Source organism: Phalaenopsis equestris, unplaced genomic scaffold (genome assembly GCF_001263595.1).
Source record: "Phalaenopsis equestris unplaced genomic scaffold, ASM126359v1 Scaffold192804, whole genome shotgun sequence".
In the NCBI taxonomy this organism is placed as follows: Eukaryota; Viridiplantae; Streptophyta; class Magnoliopsida; order Asparagales; family Orchidaceae; genus Phalaenopsis; species Phalaenopsis equestris.
In genome coordinates, this window is record NW_018212753.1 from 1 (window position 1) to 990 (window position 990).

General features: G+C 31.7%; 1 protein-coding gene across 1 annotated transcript; it reads left to right on the forward strand.

The window, feature by feature from the left end:
• The first annotated feature begins 269 nt into the window (after nucleotides 1-269).
• On the forward strand, nucleotides 270-796 carry LOC110034733 (chaperone protein dnaJ GFA2, mitochondrial-like). The gene is made up of 3 exons (XM_020738978.1): nucleotides 270-363; nucleotides 478-569; nucleotides 650-796. The coding sequence occupies exons 1-3, from the start codon at nucleotides 357-359 to the stop codon at nucleotides 794-796; spliced, it is 246 nt and encodes an 81-aa protein (XP_020594637.1). The 5' UTR covers nucleotides 270-356.
• The last annotated feature ends 194 nt before the right edge of the window (nucleotides 797-990 follow it).

Here is a 990-nt window from a genome sequence, read left to right on the forward strand (position 1 = left end):
TTTACTTTATGCATTTATACCACCCAAAATTTTAATGTCACATAAAAAATGACATCATTGTAACTTTAAAAAGTGAAATACATCTTTTCATTCATAGGTAAATGTGTTAGGTGTTATGCATGTAAAAATTAAATTCTAGTTGTTAGAGATGTAAGCATCGATGGTTTAAGTGGCATGCATGTAAATCTTCCAATATTTTTTGTTCATAAATTTCTGATTTGGCTAGCATGTTTTCGCTAAGAATAATTATGTAATTGCAAATTCTTCGTCTTTTCTATTTTTGTTGGTAGAACTTTTGCCAATCATGCAAGGGCAATAAAGTTTTCAGGGGAACAAAATCAGTAAAACTGGATGTCATGCCTGGTGTGTACGATCATTATCTCGATTTTACAGTGCCTATTTCTAAATTTCAGACTCTAATTACTGCTAATTGTCAAATATTCATATTAATGCTCATACTGCTTCATGCCCACTTAGGTGTGGATGATGATGACACTATAAGAGTTTATGGCAGTGGTGGTGCAGATCCTGAAGGAAATAAACCTGGTGATCTCTATGTTACTGTAAAGGTAATAAGTTCCATTTTATTGCCTTATTTATGATTATCTATGGAAGAATTTTAAAACTCAAAAAAGAAATCCTATTATAGGTCCGGCCTGATCCAGTTTTTCGCCGAGAGAAATCCGATATTCACGTTGATGCTGTTCTAAATATTACTCAGGTAACTGATTTTGCCGAAATCATGTTTTTTTCGGAACTTACTATAAACATTGCTGTGCAAATTATTGACATTTAGCCCGAATTGTTGGTTGAAATGACATTATTGTCAGAATTTATTCGACAACTTCTTTTATTGAGACAGTATTTCATATTATTATTTTTGTAATACAATTTCAGTCTGAGAGATGTTGTTTGGGACTTTGGTTCTAATACTTTCGTTTATTCAAGTCACTGTGCCTAATTTTCATTGTTATTTTGATTCACTTTATT